Source organism: Myotis yumanensis, unplaced genomic scaffold (genome assembly GCF_028538775.1).
Source record: "Myotis yumanensis isolate MYYU_CA2020_CCGP unplaced genomic scaffold, mMyoYum1.0.hap1 SCAF_6, whole genome shotgun sequence".
Lineage (NCBI taxonomy): Eukaryota > Metazoa > Chordata > Mammalia > Chiroptera > Vespertilionidae > Myotis > Myotis yumanensis.
In genome coordinates this window covers 2,182,825-2,208,194 of record NW_027223757.1, presented here as the reverse complement: position 1 = coordinate 2,208,194, position 25,370 = coordinate 2,182,825, and the positions used below count along the sequence as shown (strand labels likewise).

Sequence of the window (25,370 nt, the reverse complement as noted above, 5' to 3'; positions counted from 1 at the left end):
AGATATAGGACCATTATAAAAAAAACACACACAAAAAAACCCCAAATATACCAAATAAGCTCAATTAATTTGTTTTTTCATCTCCATCCAAAGTCCCTACCATGTCTAAAGTTCTTTGAGGACAAGATGTGCTTAGAAGTTCACAGAAAAAAAAAAAAGGTTAAAGGTAAATAGTAGAGTAGAAAGATTTTCTAAAGATTTAAGACCTCACTCTTCTGTTTCTGTCTCTTTCACTAATACGTGAAGCTAATAATGGGGGAAATTTTATTAATTTTCGGGCTCTTGTGTAGGTGATGTGTCTTGTATTAGAAATTAGTTGTTGAGAGTGCACGCTCTACAGTTCTGCCCTGGGAACATGTACTGTATGTATGAGTTTGGCAAGTCATGTCTGCCTACCCTCCTCATTAACATGTTAGTAAGAATAATAGTATTGCCTTCATGACAAGATTAAATGAGGTGGTGTGTTTATGTTTCTTAGAATGCAGTGTGTTTAATAAAAGTTTAGTTGCTATCATTATCATTTTCATTTCTGTGTGTGTGTGTGTGTGTGTGTGTGTGTGTTCTCACCTGATGATATTTTTTCATTGATTTTGAGAGAGTGGAAAGAATGGGGAGAGACAGAGAGAGTCAGGGGAGGGGGACATCGATGTGAGAGACACATCAATTGGTTACCTCCCACACACACCCAACCAGGCCAGGCATCAAGCCTACAACCTAGGTATCTGTCTTTGGCCAGAATCGAACCCTGGACCCTTCAGTCTGCGGGCTGATGCTCTATCCTCTGAACCAAACCAGCTAGGGTACCATTTTCATTTCTCAGTTTGTTTTTTATCATCACCTGAAATACTAATTGTTACGGAATTTCTTTCTTTATAGTATACCTGTCAGAAATGTAGACCCATAACAAAGTATCATCGGTAACTGTGTCTAACTTTTATCATGTATGGGTGGTATTATAAGATTGTTTAGTATGTTATTAAACTTTAATTTACTATATAAATAAAGCTATATTCCATTTCCTTGAGTGCTGTCTTGTCATTTCAGCCTCCCTTAAATCAAAAAAGTTAGCGGTTTTGTGCTTTGAACATACTTATACGCATAGTAATTATATATATATTTGTTTTTGTTGTCACTTTGCTCTGTTATGTTAAGATATAACTTTAGTCTTATAGTTTATAAAAGACTTTAACCCTTATACTCCTTCTGATACATTGAAACAAGGTGTAGTTTAGAGGTGATAGAGTAAAGGAAAAGCAGTGTCTTTGGTGGGATATGAAAATCAGACCTCATCAGAATTATTGTAGAAAATCTAAGAGAGTTGACTAGAAGTAAGAGAACAAGAATAAAAGAGGGCCAAACACTGTCAAATGTGACTGGCAACTTAAACGGGGGAAAAAGAGGCAGGCCCAGAAACCACATACATGATCAGGGCGGAGACTAGGAGGCGTCTGATGTAATAGAGGCGGACACAGCAGTTTTGAGTAGAGCAGAGCGCTGTGGGGAAAGCTGCAGTATTTTAGTGCAAAATATGACACTTGATTTCAGTGATGCTCCTCAGTAATAAAAGCTCAGCTGTTGAATTCAGTGAATATTTGTTTCAGGCTAGGTATGTGTAAAGCCAGTGTATAGATTCTGTTAAGAATAAAAAAAGTGGCCTGGCCGGCATGGCTCACTGGTTGAGCGTTGACTTATGAACTAGTTACTAGTTACTGTGTCACAGTTCAGTTCCTGACCAGGGCACGTGCCTGGGTTGTGGTCTCAATCCCCAGTGTGGGGTATGCAGGAGATAGATGATCAATGGTTCTCTTTCATCATTGATGCTTCTATCTCCCTCTCTCTCTCCTTCCTCTCTGAACTCAATAAAAACATATTTTTAGAATAGAATAGAAAAATCAGTGAGACATGGTTCTGGTATTTAACTGAAAGCAAACTTTCGAATAGCAAGAATAAGACAGACACAACCATAAGTTATGGTATGGTTTTTAGAGCAAAAGGTAACTATTAAAGAGGGGGAGAGAAGAGCATCTGGACATGGGTGGTGACTTGCATAGAGTTATGGGCATCACCATCCATGTTTGGGAACAGGCCAGTTTATTTGCACTGTGGAGTGAGGTGTAGCTGTTGTGGGTCAGTAAGCAAGAAATGGCACCTGAAGGCAGGTGGATTGAAATGAGGCTATAGCAGCCCCTCCCTCTGTCAAGGCACAGGGAAGCTTATGGCTGCAGTTCAAATATTTTTCTACAAAATCAATTGGTCCTTGTCCGCAAATTCTAAAAATCCACACGTATTAAAAAAAAAACACCTCAGAACTAATAATAGCTAAGACATAAATGGTGGGCAGTTTGGAGGAGGGATAGATGATGAGCTGCAGTTTGGACATGGGGGTTGAGAGTGCTTTAGAGACCATGATAGACACGTCCACTTGGCAGTCTAATTTGGAGGTCTGAGAATCGGCCAGGAGGACTGTGCTGAAAATTTAAACCTGATGTTTGTATTGCTGAAGATTTAAGAGGCACAAAATCTGAAATGACATTGTTTTGGGTAACCATAAGACAGATGTTATAATAATTAGTAATAGCTGTTTTTCTAGATTAGTATCTCAGTTGTTGACTCCTGAAATATAACTAAATGTAACTAAAAAGAAATTGATGCCTCATAGACCCCTGTTTCTAAGGGGAACCATTTTTCATGTGTGCCCTATTTGTTATTCCGCTTCTTTGCTTCCTTTCCACCTGTTTTGTCCCAAGTCATTTTTTGAAGTGAGAAATTTGGGGAGTGGATTCTTAATGTAGGTGTTTTGGAATACAGAAGTATGTGTCACATAGTCTTATTCTAATTCTTATTTGTGACTGAAATAGAACCTTTATGGGTATAAACATAGACTTCTATAGTATTTACCAACTCCAGATTTCCTGTATTATCTGTTTAAGAAACAGAGAACACAGGGAGAAATTGTATTTGTGTTGAATGACTACTAGGCTCAAAACTCAATGTTGATAGAATGTACTTAGCCATTACTCTTTCTGAGTTAGAATGGTTAAATGCAACTTCTGGGCAGAATTATCTTAAAACCTTTTTTTAAACGAAGTCTGATAAGGTTATAGATTAAAAATAGGAAATTCTGTAAGGACTTATGTGGAATACATGGTTTTCCCCCCCTTTGCTGCCTAACCGCCCCCTGCCCCCCAACTTCCTACTCTTGAAGAGATTCTTTGGTATTTATTCTCTGTTACTGCACTATGTACTTACTGTGGGGTGTGTGTGTCTGTGTGTGTGTGTGTGTGTGTGTGTGTGTGTGTGTGTGTGTTTACATTCCACACAGAAAGGTCTTCCCATCACTTGCCCCCAGCTTATGGGCTGGCAGCCTTCCCTGGGGGTGGAGCGACAGAGAAGACAGGACACCTCAGACTTCAGTATAGAAAGGACCTCATCAGCTGTCCGTCACTGCCCGTTTCAGAAAGTGCACCTGTTCAGGAGTGTGTTTCTAGTGTTTGGCTGGGAGCTAGGGAGTGCTAGGCCACCAGCTATTTGGGGGCAGGGATGTAGAGATTCACCGTCTTGTCTATAAGTGTTTGTTCTTTCAACAGCTTTTAAAAACTGTAAGCAAAACTTTCTTCTGAAGCAAGCATTAGGATAAGTATTTTAATCGGCACTTAAATTGTTGAATTGAGTTTACATTTACCTAGGTGTTCTACAACTCGTAAATGTATTCCTTTAATAAAGCACAATGTAAAGTTATACTGCAGCTCTGTTCTCTGTTCCTGTTATGTAAATTCTTCCCTTTTTAAATCCTCCGGCTTTTGTCTGCCCATGTATAAAAGTTTTGTGGAAAGTCACTTATAATTTTAGTTTTCATTTTTAGGCCTTTCTAAAATATTTTGATGTAAGAATATTCCTCATCATCTTATGTTAGTATCTTTATGCATTAGTGTCTCTGTTTCTAATAATTACAACATCTGTGTTCAAGGTTGGTTTTGATTGATTTTTTTTTTTCATCAGATGTTACAATTTTCTGCTTCTTTGTTTGCCTATTAATTTCTGATTAGGTGCCAGATAGTGTGAATATTACTTTTGGGGGCAGTTATTTGTATGTCTAAGTGTTCTTGATCTTTGTTCTGGGGTATTAACTATTGCTGTTGCCCGAGAAATACCCCCGTGTTAGGCCTGTGAGTGACTGGTGGCTCCGGGCTCACTCTTTGGAGTCATGTTGATGGCCTTGCACGGGCTGCTGCGTTTTGTCTGGTTTCTCATTCCCCGCGCAACATTTGGGATGCATTTCCATAGTAATGTTATGAACAGAAAGTAAAGACAGAAGCATATTATTTCATTTTTACAACTTATTTCTATTCTTATTGACTAAGCTACATAGGTTTTTTTTCTCGCATGGCCTCTGCAAACATGTGAGTTGTAATAAACAGCTGCTTTCATTATACCAGTTTTGTTCATTTACACCAGTTTGATTTTCTTTGATTACAATTTCACAATTTAGTACCTGCAAGAGGCAATTAGTTATTGCTTATAAGGCACCTTGCACTAAGCCAGGTGCATCTCTTTATACCACTTTCATATTTAAAATACACTTCTATTTTGTTTGATATTAAAATTGTATGTACATATCACAAATGATGTACACGTGCATTTATATTTCTCTAAAATGTCATGAAGAAGCAGTTCTGAAATTGTTGTATCTTCGGTGAAAGGGAAATGTGGCAGCCCTCCCTACACCTCTTTGTAGCTCACAGCGCTGCCGCCTGGAGAAGAGGCCTCCTGAGTGACGAGCGCTCCAGGGAAGGAGACTAGACGTTCTCTGTTTAACTAGCACTTGTGGGTGGGTGTCATTGAAGAATAACCTGACAGCTCACTGTTTTTACAGTAAGCTAATGATGGAAACATAGTTTATTACTGTAATAACGAAATATTCCCATAAATACTACTAGAAATACTTAAAACAAATGGCATATCTCTTATACAATGTCTATTTGCAAAACATTTTCCCTAATCTTGAATTCAGTCAATGCTATTAAAAAGTAATTGTAAAAACTTCTCTGAATTTGAGTTTTTCTAACTTGGAGCTCCTAAATTGGCAAGTTACCAGCTATGTGACCCTGACAATGACTCACTTAAATTTATCCCAGTGACAACATGTTTTTCATATTAACCAAAGGCTAACACCATAAATGAGTTTCTTAGTGCACCTAAGAGCACACAGGGGGCTGGTGGCTCGCTCGCTGTTGAATCCGAAGCAGTCGGCTCCATGGTACAGAGTAGGTGCTCAACAAATGTTTGTTGACTATCATTTGATCCACTGGGCTTCCACACAGGTTTTTTGCCAGGAAAATAACTAAAAATATTTATAATGTCATCATAGAAAAACAATGTAAACCTATCTTAAATAACTGCCAACAGATTAGTATTATGAAAAGTATACTTTCTTTCTTGAAAAGAAACATGTAATATTTTACTTTGTACATTTTTTAGGAGGAGCAAAATAGAGGCAAGCCCAATTGGGAGCACCTCAACGAAGACTTGCACGTCCTGATTACTGTGGAAGATGCTCAAAACAGAGCAGAGATCAAACTGAAGAGAGCCGTTGAGGAAGTGAAGAAATTACTGGTACCTGCAGTAAGTAGTCATTTCTAACTTTGGGTTCCAACCCCCTTTCCAGTTTAATTTTAAATTGTTGTAAGATTATAGTAATAAACAGGTATTGTTAGAAATTTTATTTAAATAAAAATACAAAAATTATAACTCCTTTACTATAATACAGTAGACAACATAGGCACGAGTCAGATCTGTAAATGCCAAAGCCTGTTTGTTAGAGTTGTGAAGGGAGCGAGGTGAATCGGTGGCCTACTTTTCAGAAGTTTTATTAACCTTTGTATCCCTCTGTCATGGGGTAAGACGTCAGGAGGGAAATGAGAGCGTTGTTTTTTTTGGTGGGACAATTTTTCTGTAAGCAGGTAATGAGTGCAGAGTCTACAGCTGATACTTACGTTGGGTGAGCTGTGTGAGTAGGGGCACATATTGGACTTGCCTGTGGGTTCCAAGTACTCTTCCTGGCACATCATTGTCTACATGGAGGAATTGTCCCGCACCGTGAGAGAATGACTTACAGAAAAATCAGAGCTCTTACTGGTGTACCAGGCACCTTTGTGTTCTCATCCTCCCTCCCTTTCCTTCTCACTTTCCCCATCTATTTCTCTCTGCTCCCTTCTCCCTTTTGTCATTTCCTCGTTGTTACAGAAACCTATAGTAGCTTTGTAATTTCTAAAAAATCTTCATTGCTGAAAGTATTACATATGTCCCTTTTTTTCCCCATTGGGCCATTTCTAGCCCACCCCTGGTCCCCACCCCTAGCATTCACCGCCCTATACTCTTTTAAGTTTTTTATTTATCTTTGTTGTTGAAAGTATTATAGATGTCCCCTTTGTTTTTCTGTTTCCTCCCCCTCCACACTCCCTCCTCCTGCACCCACCCCTCCTAGGCCTTCACCAGATTGTCATCTGTGTCCATGGGCCTGTAGTCACTTTAGCAATGATGATTGAGTTACCGGAGTATCTTCTTCTTCAATGGAAAATAAAAAATACATTATTGGTTTTCTAAGACGTTATTATAATTTTTTACGTTAGTAAGATATATGGAAATGTGGACCCTAACTTGCTATTGAAAAAACTAGAAATAATGTTAGTATTCTATCCAACAGAAATTTGTTGACATTTACATAAATGAGGAGAATGCTGGCTGTTCTCTATTCCCCAGGTAGTTTCTTCTACAAGTAAACTTAAAAACATAAACATTTCTATTTACTTGACAAAATTATCTCCTTGAAAGAAAAGAATTCCATGTAAATTCTGTTTGATAGTTTTTATAAGGAATATAAACTAAAATCTATAATTGTACACTTATGCCATATAATTTCTCTTCTTTTAAAAAATAATTGTGCAGTATTGAAGAAATTTATAGAAAAGGGTTTTCTTCCCCTAGGCATACTGGTCTATTAGTCCTATGATCAGAACAAGTTACTTAACATTAGGCCTTTTTTGCTACATATAACTGAAAATAGTTAGCTCATATCATATACTAAACAAATGATTTCACCTAATATATTAAGTAGACCACCCTAATATATTATTCTAATCATGCTGTAAGCTACTTTAATTCTAAATATTATTAACGTGGGAAAGAACATTCAATTAGAAACCTGTTAATAACTATTATGTGTCTTTCAGAAAGTAAGTAAACTTCTCTCTATTTTCTTATTTATAAAATGAGAATTGGAGCAAATGTCCTCTAAGGACCATTTTGGTTTTAAAATTATTAGTCTTTGAATATTAAATGATGTACTGAAGCTTTTTTAAAAACTCATACAATTTATATTTTAAAGAAAAATGGCACTTTATTTGAAATTCAAATTCCATTGTTCATTAACAAATGATACCGAAACACAGCCATGGTTTTCATGTACACATTGTCTGTGGCTGCGTTTGCGTTTCCATGGAGGAGCCGCGTAACTGCACCACAGACCATATGCCCAGAAAAGCCATCTCCTGTCTGGCTCTTTAAAAAGCTTGCCAATTTCTGGACTGTTCATTAATCCAGATGACAGATGATAATGAGTGGAACCAAGGTAGCCATAGTGGTGAAGGTGTGAAGCATGGTCTGATGTTAAGTACATTTTTAAAGTGACTCAGGCCTGCGAAATCATTTGGTCTGGCCCTGCCAAGGCGTTTGGGGTGAGTTAATTAAATGTTTGATCAAATATAGCAGGCTAATTTTTAATGTAATAATTTTATATGGCCCACAGTGATGTTATAAATATTCAGATGGCCCTGGCCAGGAAAAAGGTTCCCACCCTGGAACGTGGAATATTAGAAAGCATTGAGTCAAGAAGGAGGTCAAGGTTTTTAGCCTGAACAACTGGAAGGATAGAATGCTGTTACCTTGTTGAAGACGATATTAGTAGGAACAGACTTGGAAGGAATTATCAGGAGTTAACCATTGGAGATGCTTGTTGCCTGTCCAAGTGTAGCTATTCGAGTGTTATTATTCCAGGTTGACAGTGTTTTAGATTGATAGAGTACAGAAAATCATTTAAGGTAAGATTCTTAGAGCAGTTGACATTTCCCTAACTGTGTTCTGTGAGACACTTTTCATCGGTATTCTGAGTAAAGGAAGTTTTAATATGCTCGTAAGCATTGCGAACCTCTGGTAGGAACCATTTCCACATTTAATTGGCCATCAAAATTTCTGGGAATAAATTCACATTTAGTGTTCTACTGATGATCTGGGAAATAATATGGAAACTCCTAGGTCTGATTTAAATACAATTTGAGCTACGTTTTTTTAAAATGCTAATGGAGTTATTTTGAAGACATGAAGAAAGAAAACTCTTCTTGAGGTTTTTCCCACCCATTCCTTTTTAAACATACAATGGAACACATTCATTTTAAGTGTACAGATTGAGTTTGAAGCTATATACACTTTCAATCGCTACCTCAATCAAGATTTCCTATCACCTGTTTTCTTACTCTACCATCAATTAACCACCTCTCTCCCGCTGCCCCCAGACAGATACTGGGGTTAATTTTGCCTCAAAACTATATTTTTATTTTAGTTTTATTGACACATGATTGCAAAAATTGTACACATGATGGTCTGACATACATAGAAATTGTGAAATTATCACAGTTAAGTTAACCACATCCGTAACCTCACAATGACCAGTTTTTAAGATCTTCTCTCATAGCTTTTCAAGAATACAACACAGTATTATTAACTGCTACCACCATGCTGTACATTATTAGTTCCTCATAATTTATTCGTCATATAATTGACCAACATCTCCCCATTCCCCTTTCTCTCACCTCCCAGCCACTACCTTTCTGCTTTCTCTGGTTGTTCAACTTTTTTATATATTCGGTTTACTTTTTCTAATTTCATGTAGATGAAAATTATTTTCTGCCTGTCTTCTTGGAATAAGCATGGATTTTTTGAGGTTCCTCCGTGCTGTTGCATGTTTCTTTGTGTTGATGATTAGTATCCATAGAATAAAGAGGCACAGTTTATTGATCCTTTCGCCTGTTGTGGTTTTATTTTCCATTTCTCTGCAGACAAATGATGTTGAGCATCTTCCCATGTCTTTTTTGGCAATTGGTGTTTCTTTAATGAAGTATCTGTTTAAATCTATTTTATTGTCTTCTCTCATACTGAGTTATAACAGATATTTTTTAGATTTGGGTAATAAATCTTTTATCAGACAACTATTCTAATCTGTGGCTTATCTTTTGTGCTTTTGTGGAAAGGCTTTTAATTACTAATTCAATTTATTTGTAAAATATAGAACTCTTAAATTTTTTTCCTGTTTTTCTGTTTTTTCAAGGCACTTATTCATGTCATCTAAGTTGATGAGATTTCTGCCATGAAATTGTTCATAATATTACCTTTTTATCTTTAAGGTCTGTAGGATCTATAAAAGGTTTCTTCTCCTCCTCTTCCTCCTTCTGCTTCTTGTCATTCTAGCTCTAGAGCTTCATTAATTTTATGGATCTTTTCTAAGTATCAACTTTTGTTTCTGTTGATATTCTTTATTTGTTCTTTTTTATTTTATTGATTTCTCCTTTTACACTTTCCTTCTACCTCATTTGGTTTCATATTATTTTCACTCATCACACAGAAGATTAGTGATCTAAAACCTTTCATTTCTACTTTTGAGAACTCTTTTGAAGGCATAAATTTTTATTTGAAAACTGCTTTAACTGCATCACCAAAATAATATTATATTGTAATTTCATTATCATTTAGTTCAAAATATTTTCTAATTTCCATGATTTTTTTCTTTGACCCATGGGTTATTTCCAGTATTTGGGACTTATCTGTTATCTTACTATGACTGATTTCTAATTTAATTTTGTTCTCAGAAATTATAATCTATAATATTTCAGCCCTTTTAATCTATTTAGGACTTATTTATAGTCTAGCATATGGTCTGTTTTGTTGAATGTCTCATGTACATTTAAAAGCATGTGCATTCTATAGTAGTTGGCTATGTGCTGTATAGGTGTCAGTTAGGTGGAGGTGGTTGAAAATGTTGTTCAGGTCTTCTCTCTTTTTTTTTTTTTTTTTTTTAACCTTTTTCCCCCTCCTAGCTTTGTTAATTACTGAAAGAGTCTAAAGATCTCCATTCATTCATTGTAAAAATGCACACACTAGTGTGTTCTCCTTGATCTCACTGAAATGGCAAACTAAAATTTGGTATACGCACACTCATTCCCAAGTTTATATTCGTGTATAAATAGCTTACACAACCTACATGGCCAGGGTTTGGCATCATTAAGAGATTTCACTTGTTTTTTATATAATGGCAACTTTGGTGAGACTTGAGCTGGATGATCAATATACGATTCATGGAGACAAATTTAGTGTACTTATGCATTTTAGGGTTGGCGAGTTGTGCATTTCAGGTTATTAAAAGAGATGATAAATACAGTAGGATTATATAAATCATGGTCAGGGACTGTCACTTTCCTTATTTGTAAAATTGAGTTATTATTGCTTACTTGCCTTAGAAGTCCTTGGGAAGGTCATAATTATTTATGTGGAAGTACAGGACGCATGTTTCATCTTTTCTCCTCTTGTACATGGACTGGTTGCCTCAAATACATCATTGACCATATCAATGACCACCTCAGCTCCTGGTCACAGATGCACCACACCAAAAGAAAGAAATTCTGTTCCCTTCCCGCAAAAACCCTCATTGCTAATCCCAATCTCAGTATAGGCTTTTGTTTACAGTGGCATAATAAGCAAAAATTATGAAACTATTAATGTTACTAAAACATAACATTGTTTGTAAGTTGCACCCCCCTCCCCCCCCACACACACAGATTCCTTCTTCACTTACTATGGGTGTGCAACACCATCTCAGCTATTAGGTACCATCCCTCTTTCAATTCTCATCTCTATGAGTTTGAAAATCATACTGCTATTATTTGTAGTCATTAGCTCAGACCTTATGGATATATATTCTGTGATGTTTTCTAATCTCCAGAGAACCTATAAACACTAGAAGGGGAAGTAGGGGAATAGTGTGCTGGACTCTGTTGACAGGAAGACTGAGAAAGGAAAGGTGAGGATACTGGCCTGAGTCTCCTCTTCCTTGCTATAATTTTTCCTCCCTTTCAGTAGGAATGAGGTCAAGGTTTCTGTTGAGGAGATAGAATACTCATCTATAAAGACTAAATGAGTAGCACTAACTTTTCTTAGAGAAATTAAGTGGTTTCAGGCCCCGAAGTTTATGTGGTCTCATAATTCAAAATGGGCCTGGACACACAAGATGCCACCAGTCCCAAGAGAATTTCTAAGTGTTCATTTCAGGCTTTTTTACTTTATGATGGGTATAATTGTTTCTTTTCTCTTTGGTCTTTCATTTTCTCTTTATATTTATTTATAGATGTTTGAGGATTTGAACATGAGTCAGTTTTAAATATATAGCTGATCTCTTTATGAAAGCATTTATATACATAGAGTTCAGTAATATTAAACTAAATGATGATCTAGTAGATTTTGACAAATTTCCACCTGGAGATTTTGAAATTTAAAGTTGTTGCCAGTTATTTCAAAAAATATCATGAAAATTGAAGATACGTATTAAAACAAAAGTAATTTTAATTCACTTATTTAAAAACTGCAGATGTCATCAGAATTTGATAGAGTAGTAGAGAGAAGAGGAGAATTACAAAATACTTTTTTAGGTTTGCTTTTTATATTTCTCAAACATTCTTTTCTGTCTAAATGCCATATGCATTTGACTCAGTTAAATATGTTTTGATTATAACCTGAAAATAGATAAAGAGTAAAACAGGAAGAGAGAGAATGACTCATAGGATTGTTAATGAACTGGTAGCTCTGCATTTAGTTCTTGAGCAAGTTATCAATAATTAAAGTTTGTGGTATTATTGGCTTCCTTTTCATTTTATTGGGGAAAAAAGGCAAGGTATTAAAAGATACAAAAGACCTCTAGCTATGATGCTCCTCCTTGATAGAGCTGTATTGTGAGAGACCATCTCTGTCATGGAAAGAGAGGTGTTGGTACTGTTTGCTGCATGCACAGCCATTTTAATCTGAATGGGGAATCTGTCTAGGGACCCAGAGTACAGTAATTAGCAGTCTCTTCAGAGTGTCAGAGCAGAATTACCATTGTAATGGTTTAGCTGCAGGATAAAAGGATTGCATTTGGGTTTGCCAGTCTGCCAAACTAAATGAGTTGCCATGAGAATTTTCAAATGTGAGAGGCGTTTACTTAAAGCAATTTGGCAGGTTTGAATAAACTCATAAATTACAGGTTCGAAAGGAACCAGTCCTGCTTTCTCTCCTAGAGGAAGGGCAGTATAGCAGGCCAGTCCATGCCTCCATGCAGACAATTTGCTTATGAAGGCTTGTCTCCTCACTGAATGTAGTACCGTAAACACATCTAAGCAAAGGTGTGTTGTTCCAAATCCCTGAGGGAAGAAGATACAACTCTACATGTAATAATTCCTTCCTAAATTATATAGTCTTCAAATGATGCTAGTAAAATGATTGTTTTGTTTTAGTATATGTGCTGCCGAAGCGAGCACGATTGTTTTGTTTTAATAAACATTCATGTGATATTAACTTTACTTTTACTCAGTGCTTGCAGTCTATGTCTTTACACTTGTCATATTTGTGTCACAAAGTAAGATGAACATTTATAGGTTTTTTTTGGAAAACAAATAGGGCACTGAAGCGCATGAACTGGATTCTACAGGTTGCGTGCAAGTTCTTTGAGAGAGAGCTTGGGAGGCTGGGTCAGTGATGACTCTCCAGTGAGCAAAGCTCCTTGGTGCCCGAGGGGATGCCCAGCACTTCCGCTTGCATAACCTCACAGGCCTCAAGACAGTAGATCCTCACATTCCTTGATGAGTGGTTTATAGCTGCCCTCCAGAAAAAGACTGAAATTTAAGTACTTAAAACTTTGAGACTATAAAATATTCTCTCATATTAAATAAAATAAGGTCTTTGGGGAACTCCATTAACATTTTCAAGCCACTAGGTTACAGTTTCATAAGGAAAGTAATAATTTGGTTGTTGCTAATTTTTGTGGCCTAAAAATGTAGATGCACTTTTCATTTTTGAAAGATGCATCTACATTTTTAGGCCGTAAGGAGATGCAGGTATGCAGAATGATTGTTTTCAGAGGAGAAGGTATACTGTATTCTTAGAAGTACAGTAAATATAGCATTTATATGTTAACCTGTACTCCTCAAAGTATAGTTACACATCAAAATAGTCTGATTAAAATCCTATAGTAAATTAATAAAACAACACAATGACAGATAAGATTTTCTGAAATATCATTTAAATTTGGAATACAAAGACCATCATAGAAGTCCTTCTCAGAGATCTAGAACTCCTGGAATCAAAACGGCATATGTGTTGTATACGATGTGTTAGCTACTCTGCTAGGAATGAGTGAATGTTCACGGCCCTAGGAAACATGATGAGAGAAAAAGACATGTACAGAAATTGGCATGTGCTGATTAATTTTTTCTTGCAAAGAAAGACAATGCTAAAATTTAACCTGATTCTAAATCAATAACTTTTTATACTCCAATCCATTTTGTGGCTTGTTGTTTATTCTTCATTAGGGCAGCCACAGGAGCATTGTTTCAACTAGAATTTTCACAAATAATTAAAAGTACTCTACCTTAGACATCAGTTCATATGGATATATGAAGAAGTTTGACAGGCGTAGTTTTTAAGACTTAATCACTGCCATAGCAAAACCTTGTACATCCCTGAGAGCTGTGTGAGCTCTGTACTTCCTGTCCAGCCACACTGCTGTCTGGCAGTGAGTCCGGCTTTTCCCCAAACGTGGAGCTTCAGTTTGATGAAGCTCCTCGGTGATGGTAATAAAATGCGCCTTGTCTAGGGCCATTGATTAAACTCTCACAAATATGGACTCGGTGTAAGAAACATCCTCCTTTTGATTCTTATTAAGGATTCATTGAGGTTTAGCTTCTCCAAACAAAATTTTGTTGAGGTTGACATTTTAGATAGCCTGCAACTTTAAAAAACGGGGTGGGGGGGGGGGAGGGGGGGGGCGAAGGGGGGTGGTCCGGGCATAGAATAATAGGGCACTCTATATTGGTTTCCTTACCAGTAGTTTTGCAGTTCACATAGGCAGTCCTTCTATTTTAATCTTGTATTCCATGCCTCCCTCAGGATTTGTATGTTGAATTTATCATAATGAATGTTTCTATCCCTTAAGTCAGTGGTTCTCAACCTTGGCTGCACATTAGAATCACCTGGGAATCTTTTTAAAATCCTGATTTCTGGGCCTCGTCCTCCGGAAATTCTGTTTCTTTGTTACTAATGTTTTGGCCCCACCCCATAACAAAGAAACAGAGGGAAAGATCAATCAGCTGCCTCCTGCACACTCTCTACTGGGGATGTGCCCACAACCAAGGTACATGCCCTTGACCGGAATCAAACCTGGGACCCTTGAATCCCGCAGGCTGATGCTCTATTCACTGAGCCAAACCGGTTAGGGCTCTATTCTTTTTTTAATCCAACACAGTACTGTGTTATTTAAAGCACCTATTTAAATTTATTGACCAGTAATTAATTGTGTTACCAGGAACCTAATAGTGTAGTTTTATATGATTTGTTCTCCACCAAATGGAGAGATGTGCTCCTTCTAATATGCAGTCAGAACTTTGGTCCTGAAAGTGTTTTCATGGGAAATTAGAGTTCAGTAAACAAAGATTTTTGAAAGCGCTCTAAATCTAATACTACAAAACCAATATATAACAGGAGAGATCCAGATAACACTGGAACCAGAGCTATAATCTTTGTTCTCACCATTAGCTAATTGTTTCTTAAATATTCATACCAGATATTTAAAGCACCAACCACCTTAATTAAAAAGCTGCTTGCCTGTGGAAGATCAGTCAGATTTAACCACCAGTGTAGTAGCTGGCCATTGTGTATGTTGTTCTCTCATTCATTGCTTCCTAATTTCATTGTTTATCATGAAAACTCATCTGTTAAGAAAGATGCCAGTGGTAAGAATTGTGCCGCCCCTCATAATAATTAGAACTAAGGCACTAGAGTCTACTGAAGCAAAGAAATACTGCTGGAGTTTAAACACCAAGTAAAGCGGTGACTCTTAGAGTGGCTCGCAATTGGAGGCACTCGCCAGTGAAAACGTCTCTGACCATCCTGCGGTGTTCCTAAATGAAAGAGATGTGTCACGACAGTTTCTAAGGTAGACTTCTATTACATGAGTGCCATTTGTATAGATTGGCTGTCACTGGAAATATATTTAAGAGTATACTAATTTTTATATGTATAATGTTTCCCATGATAAAAAGAAAAATTATACAAGTGCAGGTAATGTTTAAAAACTATGTATGGTACATACATATGTATTCATACACATATTACACCTACATATATATGTATATTTAATATATATATACACACACACACACACACACACACACACAAAATAACAGCGCTTAACGCTGAGTCCAAACACAAGCGATATTAGTACTCTAATCTTTTCTGTGGGCTTACTAGGCTTGCTTGTCAGATGAGTCCACCAGTTCCAAAGTGACCAATTACACCATGTGCATAGCCTCTTTAGTGAACTGAACTAGCATATTTTAATACAATGTTAGCAGACAGTTTTCATAAAGAAGACAAAGTGGGGAAATCACAGCTCTTACAAAGGCCTGAGAAAGGGCCCGTTTTAGCCTTCATTCAAGGAACTCAGTGGCATTTTCTCATTCAGTTAGCAATTACTTTGCTTAGATTAGATTTTTAAAAATAAAGTTATTGAAGGGTCTATAAAGTTAATACCTGCACCTTTGTGTAGCCATGCGCATTGGAAAAGCCTGTTCAGAACACAGTTTAATAGTGTGTGCATCTTTTGGAATAAAGTAGAGTATGAATAAATCAGTTACTCTTCTTGATATCAAAAGAAGTAATCCTCAATCAGAAAAGCAATTTGTAACAGCAATGTTTATGAAGGCAGAAGGTTAATGTTAAGCAGTAGGGGACTGTTAACTCTGTCTCCCTGAAATTCTCTCAGTTTAGGATATCAATTACATATGTTGTCCCTGTACTGTCTTGATTTTACCTTTTCAAATACAGTTGTCCCCACTTATGCACAGTTTTGGTCGATCGTGATCTGGAAATATTAAATGGAAATTCCCAGAAATAAGCATTTCATAAGATTTAAATTGCACACTGTTCTGAGTAGTGTGATATTCTTGTGTTGGCCTACGCTGTCCCACCAGGCACATGAATCAAGTGTGGCTAAACCAAGCCTGGCTTCCTGGCTCTCCTTGGATAGCTTAAACGTAATGAAAAGTACTCAAGTGCTTTGTTAACACAGTGGCGCAGGCAACTTTCTTGCCTGACATTATATTTGAAAAAGAGGTGGCATACACCTTCCACAGTGTTCAGGGAGGTGTATACTGTAAGTTTCATTGAGAAAACCAGCACAAAAGGGTTAAAATAATCCCTTGAGTATGAAAGGAAGTCTGTAATGAGACACAGCATTATGCTCTGAGTACACAGTGGTAGGAGTGGTGGGGCACCAGAGAGAAGCTCATTCTGGAGTGAGCCACCAGGGTCAGGTTCTAGCTTTGCCAACTAAATTCTATGTCTGCTAGGAGGTGCAATGTAGCCTGCCATCGTGTGATACAATCCAGTGAACACACCGTAGTTCATAATCTATACGTCTCAGTGGCCTCTAGTGACGTCATTGGGCACACCCCTTGGCACCTCCTGGTGAAAGCTGTGCTGCTCTGTTTTCCGTTCTCCGCTCAGAGGGTCTCTGCTGACGTCACTACATCTTAGTGTCCTGATCCTGCAAAAGGCGCACATGCGTTGCACACCCCTGATGGGCACACGTGTCTTCCATCATTTTGTCTTCGCCTTTCTCCCTTGTTGGGCACTGCGTCCCGCTAATGAGCGCAGGAACTTGGTGATCCAAAAGAACCCGAAGAAAACACGTGTTCGGGCGCCTCTTCTCTACGCGGTTCTGTGAGGCCTGATGTCCCATCATCACTTATTCCACCTTCAGTTCTTAATTTGCTTACATTTTCAAACAGGTACTGCTTTCTCACTGTGGAGGGTGACCTTAGTATGGCTATTGCTTTTCTTCTGACTTATATAAAGTATAATGTATATACTTTTACTGGTAATCACTCTATTATGTAGAGAGATTTCAATTTGAATTACATGATTAGCTCTAAGTTTTGGTATTACTAGTTTACAATGAGCAAGTATAAGGAGTTTTATTGTAATAGGTTTCCAGTTCTTCCCTTCCAGTAATAGTGCTCACTTCTTTTTATCTTTAACAATTAATTGCTGCACTTTCAAAGAAATCATGGTGCTTTTTTTCCTTCCATCTGTACAAGTTCATAGGAATCGAGGAATAGTAACTTCACACGCATGCAAGGTCTTCTCCGTTTTCTGCTAAGTGGGTTTTTGCAAAGGTGGCCGCGGCACATTAAACATCTTAGGATGTTTATACTCATCTTTTCCTTTAATCTCTTTGTGTTTTGTGTACTAGCTCTCTTTACTAAAAATTACAGCACCCCGTTTTCTGCTGTAGTGCCTGGGGCAGCGTGTTTGTATCATTTACAATTGCTATAGTAAAGGAGGCTGTCCTACCAGTACCACTCCTGTCAGAACAGTGCACAGTTGGATGCTTTTAAATATTAACCCTGAGCATTAGATAATGCGTAGAGACTATGAACAGCGGAGTTCCCTTCTTACCTCCACTGTCAGGGTGGACTTAGTAGGTGGACTTCATCTACTTCTTTATTTTGCTGTGATAAAGTTTATTCTGTAATATTTTCACGCTTGAGATTAGGAAACAAAATTAAAGATTTCTCATACCAATCATTTAAAATAGAAAACTCCAGCAAATCACCTGGCATTTGGGAGTGAGTGGGGAGATGGGCGATGGTGAGTGAGTAGTAGTCTATTCTCCAGGGGCTTCTTTGTTGATGATGATGCACAACACACAGTAATTCAGGGCAGGAGCATGTAATGGGGGGACGGCTTTGAGAAGGTAGCATTTGTGTGGCAGTTTGCCGGGGTCAGTAGGGTTTGGGCAGTGGTGGATAGAGTGCAGAGGAACATTCAAGATGGAGGCACATGCATACAGATGAGTAGAGTAGTGATTTGGTTTGATTTATAACAAGATGTGTTTTTTAAAATAGTAAGATTAGTGAGTTTAACTTGAGAACATAGTTTGGGGCCAGATCATAGGTAGCTTAAATGGTTTATACTTGTAGATAGCAAGAAACCCTGAAAGGTTTTGAGACATAAAATTGTTAAGCATTAAGATGAAAGTTGTATTTGAGGCAATTAATCTGGCCATTGTGTGTAGATTGATGGTGAACAGATATCTTTAACATAATTTTGTAGTAGTTTTGATAAGACTCCAATAATGACTAGAACAAGGGTGACATCAGTAACAGGGAGGCATGGGGTGAGTCCAAGGTAAATAGGATGGCTAACCATTTTGATAATCAGATGGTCCTGGGTTATACCTGATATTAATAGTACCTCTGCTGGCTTTCACATGTTTAATGGTTTGGACATCAAATGGTAACTCTAAAGGTAGATTTGCTTTAGAGTTGATAGCACTTGCTAACTGCTAAATTTAGGGGAGAGAGGGATGTTGGCCATGTATATATACAACACACACACACACACATACATACACATATACATATACATATACATATACATATACATATAATTTTTAGAAATTTTTAGAAGTTCTTATGACTATTAAATTTTTCTTTTTGAGACGTAAACAGACAATTCTCTTATCTGAATACCACAATCAGGTCTTACATGTTTAAAATCCCTATTTTTGTTTTGTTTTGGCTTTTTGTTGTTGTTGTCAATCCTCACCCAAGGATATTTTTTTCCATTGATTTTTAGAGAGTGGAAGGGAGGGAGGAGAGAGAGAAACAGAAGCATCATTGTGAGACACTTAGACCTGGGCTAGAGATCAAAATTGCAACCCAGGTACATGCCCTAGACTGGGAATTGAGCACTCAACCATTTGGTGTGTGGGCTGATGCTGTAACCACTGAGCACACCAATCATGTTTCTGGTCTTAATGAATATATTTGAGCTTTGAAATCTTTAACAAAATAATAGATGCTAAAGAGAACATACTATATTTACTCTCATCTAACATTCTCCTTTATTCCATTTAAAAAAGCCTTTTAGGAGAACTTAAATAAATCAGTGCAACTTATATTTAAAAATTCCAAGTAGAAATACAGCCGGTGTCAGCTGAGTGTCCCATGTTTCCACGTTCCCTCAGTGAGAGAGCAGTCTTCAGTGTCAGCACCAGAGGTTCCCAGATCTTCCTAATTGAAGCAGGTGGCTAGCTAGAGTCACGATGTCTCTTTTAAGGCTGGAGTGTGGATGTGGCTCTGATGTATGTGGACCACCTTAAGTGCTCTTGCTCTGTTTCCATATATAGGCAGAGGGAGAAGACAGCCTGAAGAAGATGCAGCTGATGGAGCTTGCGATTCTGAATGGCACCTACAGAGATGCCAACATTAAATCACGTAAGAACGCGACTGGGGCAGGCCGACAGCATCTCAGCTGTTTGTCCACAAAGCTTTCTCCTTTGGTGGCGTAACATGAACAGTTCAAACAAAGTGAGGAGTTGAAATGATTGTAACTGGATATGGGCCCCACAGCCCCACTTTACTGCTTAATGAATTGTGGACACTTTTCCTTGGTTTTATTTTGTTCCAGCATGTCTTTTAAGTTCTAAAAGGTTTATGAACTTTATTCTTTTAATGAAATTTCAACTTCTAAATATAAGAGTTTAATGAAATTTTCTGTGTTGTTAACTACAGATTTAAGGCTTCTAGCTTATTTTGTTACATTTATGAAAAGGACAAAAAAATGCAAAGCTTTTTGAGAGTCAGTTGGGAGTGTGTGCGTGCAGCGACCCTCCTGTCGCACTCGGTCCCTTCAGCATGTCCCCTCAGTGGTTTAGGCAATGCTTTGCGCTCACGGAGGGCAGTAGTGATAACTGTTTTAGCCCCATTTCCCCCTTTCGTTGTATTTGCGCATGCTCTCATAAATGCGTTGAGGATTGCTTTTTTATATTTAAAATGAAATCCTGTAAAATTTTTATTTTTGAGAAAATCTAAGGGTAAATTACTAATATTACTAATTTTTTTTAAATATAAACAACCTGTTGGGTTTAGAAGTATTTGCTTTACCAATAGTTGGCTTCCATTTACTTCCAAGAATGGGTCTGTTAGGAATGGAACGTTTACTGTGCAAGGTGAGCACAAGTAGGTTTACAATGGTATACGCGAAATAGCTTATTCTTGTACTATTATTTATTATTGTATTATTTCCCATACGAACAACTATAAACCTACTTGTGCCCCACCCTGTGTTGTTTTTCTCTGAGAAGTTAATTCCTACATATGCAGGAACTTTATATATAAGTCGTGGTTAGTTGGCTTACTTAATACAATAAAAACGATTCTTTAATTTGAAACTGAAGCTACTCTATTAGAAATTGTAGCAAAACTGTTTCTGGGGACTCCAATTACAAAATATTTTTTAAACATTTTTTAATGCAACTTTTGTGCTTCTGCATGCACCTTTTTAGCCTCATGAGATCTTAAAAACATAGACATATCACATACATGCACTAAATATAACCTATTTTAATGGTCTCTCTCTTTTTTTTAACAGTGGCTTTTAGTTTTTGCACATTTGTTCTTAATCACATTGGGAAAGGGAAAGCCGTTTGCAGTTGATTGGTGTGCTTGGGCGTTGTGTGTGACCAGCGCATGTACTAATGATTTCCTTTTATTTTTCTTCTTTCCTGCTTTTTTCTTTCTTTTTCCTACTTCCCTCTCATTTCCTGTATTTACACTGCTTTCTCTGTACTTCCTTCTAAATTTCTTTGCTTACTGTAGCAGCCCTTGCCTTTTCTCTTGCAGCAACAGCCCAGGCTGCTCCAAGGATTATTACTGGGCCCGCACCTGTTCTCCCACCAGCTGCCCTGCGCACCCCGACGCCAGCTGGCCCTACCATAATGCCTTTGATCAGACAAATACAGACCGCGGTCATGCCAAATGGAACTCCTCACCCCACTGCTGCAATAGTTCCTCCGGGGCCTGAAGCTGGTTTAATCTACACACCCTACGAATACCCCTACACGTTGGCACCAGCTACGTCAATCCTTGAGTACCCTATTGAACCTAGCGGCGTATTAGGTAAGTTGTTTTCTCTGTGTGGTTAACATGTTTCTTCAAAACGTTTTCTGCCCCAGACTTTGAAATTATTATAACAGTTTTAGAGAGACAAGTTTCCATTAGGAAAGACTGAAGACTAAATTTTGTTTTATTTCAGCCCCCCATAAGGGTTCTCCTTTTAAATAATTGCATCTTAGATTTGTTCAGATTTGCTTTGGTATCTCAGATTCGCTCTGGATGGGTACATTGGAACATTTCAAATAGGAAATACTTTTCACATTTGACATCACTGACCCTATCCACTGGCATAGTCTCTCTTTCAGTTTTGCCACAAAGTCAGATTCTTTCCGTCTCAGAGATTTCTTTAATTGTTAGCTAAATTTTAATTACCCATGTGGAAATATTTTGAGATTTTAAAAACTGCTATAATTGTATGTATTTTCTAATGGTGATAACTTAAAATATGAAAGGGTCCCAGTGAATAGCTGCATTCAGGTTTTTGTAGTTCTTCTCTTTTGAAGTCCAGGTTAATGTTAAACATAAGAGAACTCCTCGTTCCATAGCACGGTTGGAATTGATAAGTAAATACCAAATCACTGCAGTAGAATCCCTCTTGAGGCAAAAATTAAGATCATACTATAAACGCTCCGTTTTACATGAACAAAAGTGGTGGTTGGAAGACATTACTGACGCCTTTTCTTTATAGAGTGGATTGAAATGCCAGTCATGCCTGATATTTCAGCCCATTGACTTGCGGACGAAGGACTAGAGCGCAGCAGCTGTTGTAACACGACCAGTCACTGTGGAGCAGGCTGCTTCCATGCTGCCCTTTGTGTTACAGACAGAATCTGAATCCTCTTTCCTTGAATGGTGTATGACCTTGGTGCTGCTTGCATGCTCTTGACTTGTAGGACTTTGATCTTTTAAGGTGTTTTTTTCCAGCATTCATATTGACTTACAAAATTTGAAAGCCTTTAATGAACCCGGACAAAGATTTAAACTTGAAAATTCATTGTTCTATTAAAGCCACAACACTCTGTATGTTATCTGTGTGTGTGCGTGCACTCAAGTGCCTTCTGTTTCATGAGCAGATACATTTTATTGTACATGTCTTCGGTTATCTCTAAACATTGTATAAAGTATTCCAGGTCAGAATTATACCATAGAACTGTTTATGAAAGGCTTGTTTCTGTTGCACATTTCTTGAAGCATTTTTAAAATAACATGTAACATATAACCTGTTTACGTCTTCTGTTCTGTTAACGCTCTGTCCTGCGGCCCCATGCCTGCTCCTTCCCCAGAGCTCCTCTCTGCTGCACGCACAGCGTCTGTTGGAGGAGTTGGACTGTTGCTTCCTGCAAGGCTGGCGCTCTCAGCCACCAGCTGCTGCTCCAGCTCCGAGCAGGGTCTCACTGAGCTTGCCTCGAGGCATTAGACTCGTAGTGATCACTTATCTGAAATGTCAAGGGATGATGGACCAGTTTACTGCTTAGAAACAACAAGGGGCACTGCAGAGTGTTTCTCATTGTAAATGTATTTTTGGTTGTGTTGGGAAATTTTTATTTGTAATACTTAATTCTTAGACTGACAAAAGCAGAACATACCGATACCTAATTGGCAATCATAAGATGAATAATAATGAGTACTAAATGAGAAAAATCCATTATGATCGATTTTATTTCTCGCTTTGCCACCTAAGCAGTAAAACATGATAATGATTGACCATTTGGAGAATTGAGAAAATTACTTCAAATTGCTGTTATAGTAAATTTGCACACAGATAACATGCATGCTCTATATCAAGTCTCACATCATACTATTTTAAAATAAGCAGTGCCCTTCAAAACAGATGCAGACATGTGTGTTGGTGGTAGTGAGGAGATTGGTAATAGCATCAAATCTTCATTGGTGACTAATTTTTAATTCCCTTCCTTTTATCTTCAGGTATGGCTTTCCCAACGAAAGGCTAAGAATTCAAGAACGGTCTTAACTGAACCCTCATCAGATCTGAATTTAACAAATGCTTAGTCTCAGCAGCCGGGGGGAGGGAAGCTTAGCCTAGCAGTCAGTGACTTACTTGCACTTTTGCACACTGATAGAAAGCAAACGTATGTTATTAATTTGGTTTAGTCTATAATCTTACAAAATAACGGTAATTTATAAAGGAGTGTATAGTAGTATACTGACTGCTAAGTGTACTATACTGTTTGCTTTACTAATCACCTAATTCATTGCAGTTCATACTTAATGACTCAAAGTTTAAAACCACAATCTGTAGGCTTTAAGAATTGCTTATAAACCTTTTAAAGTGATAAACTCTGGAAGCGGTCTTAAGGTTAGCAAGTAATTGTCAGTATTAAACATGGCATTATTTTTCATCCTGCTGCAAGAAAGGCACTTCAGTGAATATGTGACTAGTAAAGCTTCAAGGTTGGAACTAGTGGAGTTCATGAAGTACTGTGACTTGGGATTGTAAATGAATGGATGACATAGGTTAAGGCCAAGATGTTTGAAGTGAATGCAATATTAATAGGCGCATATATACGCAACATATTATGGTTAATTTTAAAACTACTGTGCCTTAACGTGTTTCTTAAAACGAAATTTTTGTAGTAAATGAACATTTGAAATCCATTTTGATAAACCTGCTGTTAATGTTTGTTTTCTTTTCCCTTGTGAATGTTTTCTAACTTTGTCTTGGTGATTGCAATTTAACTAGGTGCGGTGGCTACTAAAGTTCGAAGGCACGATATGCGTGTCCATCCTTACCAAAGGATTGTGACCGCAGACCGAGGTTAGTTTAGTTCTGCAGTTCTTGTCTATGAGAAATGCGTGGGGTGTCCATACCATTTGCTTGCAACACCACACCTGATGGGGAAATGTGTACCTGCTTACTGCACAGCGTTTCCTTTCCTGTTCTAAATTAATTTATGATCATTGACAGATTGAAGGGTTGGGTTTTTTGTTTTTTTTTCTCCCTTGATGTTTTAACTTATTGAATTCTATTAGTATGTACTATGATTTATTCTTACTACAACATAAATTAGTCCATTTGGGGAGCTATTAAATTTTGTTTTCACCTTAATTATTTTCAGTAAAAATTTTTGCTAAAAGTTACCTTTTAATTATTTTGAAATTTTGGGTTGGTTTTGCAAAATGAACGGAGCGGATGGTGCTTTAATGAGAGAAGTAAAGGAATATATGCCTCCTGTGTTCTTTGGGAGAAAACTGAAGATTTAGTTTCCCATTTTCCTTTTTAATAAGATATTTGAGCCACTGTATAAACATGAGGTTAAACATGTCAAGTACTTAGCTGAACTCAGCGAAGTAAGGGCTGTGAAGCTAACTTTGATGCAGTTGGATCTTTTATACGTCAGAAAATCAGTTCCCTTTTCTTCTTATGTTTTATTCCAAAATGGATCCTTTGATTTTTGTCATTTGCTGCTAAAATATATTATCTAAACGTAAACTATCTCTTGAAGTTCTGTGGTGGCATGAACCCAGCTGTTTGAATACTTTCTTTGACTAACCTGTGACTGGAAAATAAGTCTTCATTTTTCTCCTTTTCAACATTTGTAATTTGTGTCCTGTATATGCCCTTGGACCCTTTTATAAATTATTTATTTTTATTGAGGAGTGATATTTTCGGTTTATTGACATTGAATTATTTTTCTGAGCTTGAAATCACAAAGCAAGAAATCTGAAGCAAGGTAGAAGAGGACTTTTACAAGCTTTATTTATGGCACATTTATTACCTACTGATGAAGTTGCTCTAACTATCGGATACTGGTGGGGAAAAGTAATGGATTACACTCCAATTCTACATCTTAGATGAACTTGTGAGAGGCCTGCCTGCTTCGCATGGTTATCTTGTATACGGATGATAAGTATCGGACACAGCTGTTGTCCTCATCAGAATAAAAAATACCTTTCCAAAGATATCGACCATCTGTGTTTAGCATCATATATGATTAAAGAGCCTTGAAGACTTTTAACTAATACGTTACTTGTAGTGATTGTTTAATGAACAAAGTAAATAGGCCCCCAAGCTCAGTGATCCTCTGAAGACCACAC

General features: G+C 37.4%; 1 protein-coding gene across 7 annotated transcripts in view; it reads left to right on the top strand.

Annotated features, from left to right (window-relative positions):
• QKI (QKI, KH domain containing RNA binding) overlaps positions 1 to 25,370 on the top strand; it is a 126,559-nt gene that overhangs the window by 94,545 nt on the left and 6,644 nt on the right. Inside the window, exons 4-7 of one of the 7 annotated variants that reach the window (XR_011471795.1) lie at positions 5,479 to 5,622; positions 19,547 to 19,634; positions 21,018 to 21,317; positions 23,241 to 24,090. Coding sequence is in view for 6 of the 7 variants with exons in the window: in XM_070417369.1 (XP_070273470.1) it covers positions 5,479 to 5,622; positions 19,547 to 19,634; positions 21,018 to 21,317; positions 24,016 to 24,090 (607 nt within the window). In the remaining variant the exon portion in view is untranslated. Of the gene's footprint in view, positions 1 to 5,478; positions 5,623 to 19,546; positions 19,635 to 21,017; positions 21,318 to 22,002; positions 24,106 to 25,370 lie in introns of those variants that run through there. The other 6 variants (XM_070417366.1, XM_070417367.1, XM_070417369.1 and 3 more) reach the window with 6 other exon arrangements.